This window comes from Myotis davidii, unplaced genomic scaffold, assembly GCF_000327345.1.
Source record: "Myotis davidii unplaced genomic scaffold, ASM32734v1 scaffold4389, whole genome shotgun sequence".
Taxonomy (NCBI): domain Eukaryota; kingdom Metazoa; phylum Chordata; class Mammalia; order Chiroptera; family Vespertilionidae; genus Myotis; species Myotis davidii.
In genome coordinates, this window is record NW_006299395.1 from 18834 (window position 1) to 20755 (window position 1922).

General features: G+C 54.8%; 1 protein-coding gene across 1 annotated transcript in view; it reads right to left on the minus strand.

Moving 5' to 3' along the window:
* Nucleotides 1-1922, minus strand: part of LOC102769849 (sialic acid-binding Ig-like lectin 14) — a gene marked incomplete at its 3' end in the record, with an annotated part of 23163 nt that overhangs the window by 18828 nt on the left and 2413 nt on the right. Inside the window, exon 3 of the mRNA XM_015571302.1 lies at nucleotides 1320-1455. Coding sequence (XP_015426788.1) covers nucleotides 1320-1455 — 136 coding nt within the window. The remainder of the gene's footprint in view (nucleotides 1-1319; nucleotides 1456-1922) is intronic.

The window sequence follows — 1922 nt, forward strand, 5'->3', positions numbered from 1 at the left end:
CTCTCCCTTTCCCTCCCAAATCCTCTCAGAAATAAATAAAAATATTTTTAAAAATAAGAAGAGATATAAATACCAATTGAAGAATAATTACAAGGAATAAACAAAATCCCTTAATTGAAACAGTTTCAACAAAAACAAAAAGAGAAGATCCAGATATAATTGGACTCAAGAAACCCACACTGACACCAAATAGTAAAATCAATGGTCATGTGATATCACAGAAATGTTCTCATTTATGATTAAATGCTGGGATGTGTTATGACAATAATTCTGAAGTTGGCATCTATCCATAGGGAAAGGAGAGCAGCTCCTAACTCTACTGAGTATCAGCGCCTACAGATGGGAGACCAGAAGCTCAGGCGGTGACCAGGTAACTCCTGGGCAAGGGGAGGATAAGATGCCAACTACAGTGTGTCGGGCCTGAGAATGGAGAGAGAGAAGCAGGGGGTGTGGGATGACTGGGCAGAACCAACAAAGAGAAAGAGAGAGGGGGGAGGGGAACAAGTCAAATGGGAGAAGCACAGGCAGAAACAAGGAGTCCGTCAATGGGTGTGTATTATTGTTTATTTCTGTATCTTATGATCTTTTGAGCCATTAAACAGATTGGAAGCCAAGGAGACACAGGGCCACCCATGGCCTGCCCATTCTCAGAGACAGCAAAGAATTTCAGATGCAAACCAATCCATCCTGAGCCCATATTCCCAGCCTCCCCACCTGCCGCAAATCACCCAGGACCTGGGACCAGAAAAATAGAGACCACGCCCACAAGGCCCATCCCCCAGACTGACACACACCAGCTGGCCCTGAACTGCTCACCCTGCCCTGCCTTGCGTTTCCCATGGGACCCCAATCAAGGCCTTCACTAGGCGGCCCTGCACCTGCATCTGCTTCCTGAGGAAATCTGGGGCTTTCTCGGGCAGCGCGGCCCCTCCTCTCAGGAGATGAAAAGAGTAAAAGTCTTCTCTCCATGGCATTGACTCCCCTTGTCCTCACTCAGTCACTTCCACACACTGAAACCCCAGGGGCACATTGAGGCAGGTGAGTCAAGAGCTTCCAGGGAGAAGGTGACATTGATGCCCCTGGACGGTCCCTGTAGCCTGGTGTCCACACCTCAGTCCCATCCTGAGAGGAAGGAGGGTCCATCAGGAGCTCTGCCTCCTGCTCCGGGGGCCTCCACACCTGCGGGGCCCACACAGGTGTCAGCTCAGAGACTCGGCCTCTTTGGCTCCAACTCCCGGCAGACAGAGCCAGACAGCTCGGCCCCACCTGCACCTCAGGGCCAATCCCTGACCTTCCCCGGGGGAGACAGGCCTTCTCACCTGGTGTAGTAGAGCCAGGTGAGGACGTAGGTGAGGAGGAAGCCAGCCCCCATGAGGGCCCCTCTGATCAGGGTGAGGACCAGGGGCCAGGAGCCCTGCTGCTCCTCAGTCACACATCTGCTGGAGTGCGGTCTGCCTGCGGACGTGGGAGACAGGTGACGTGTTGTCCAGATGTCAGTCCACCCACAGCCCAACACCTGACCAGGCGGCTGCCCACACCTGTCCTGCACCTCACTCTGCATAGAGAGGCTGAAGGAGATGCACTGGGAGCACAGCGGGTGCTGAGCCCAGCAGGTGAACTCCCCTCTGCCTCCAGCCCCACATGGGGCAGCTCCAGGAGCCCTGGTGCTAAGGGCTGGAGGGGCTCAGGGCTTGTTCCTCCAGCACCAGCTCAGGTGACACCACCCACTCCCAGGACTCAGTCTCTCCTGTTCCCACCTCATCCCAGAACCAGCTGTGGGTTCTGTTCAGGCACGAGACGCAGGCCCTGTCTTAGCAATCCTCCCTGTCCCAACGAAGCCCCCACCCCCATCCCCACCTTCTCTCTGACCCACTCCTTTCTCCATGGCCTCTGCCCCAAGCAAGCCCTGACCTGGCAGCAGC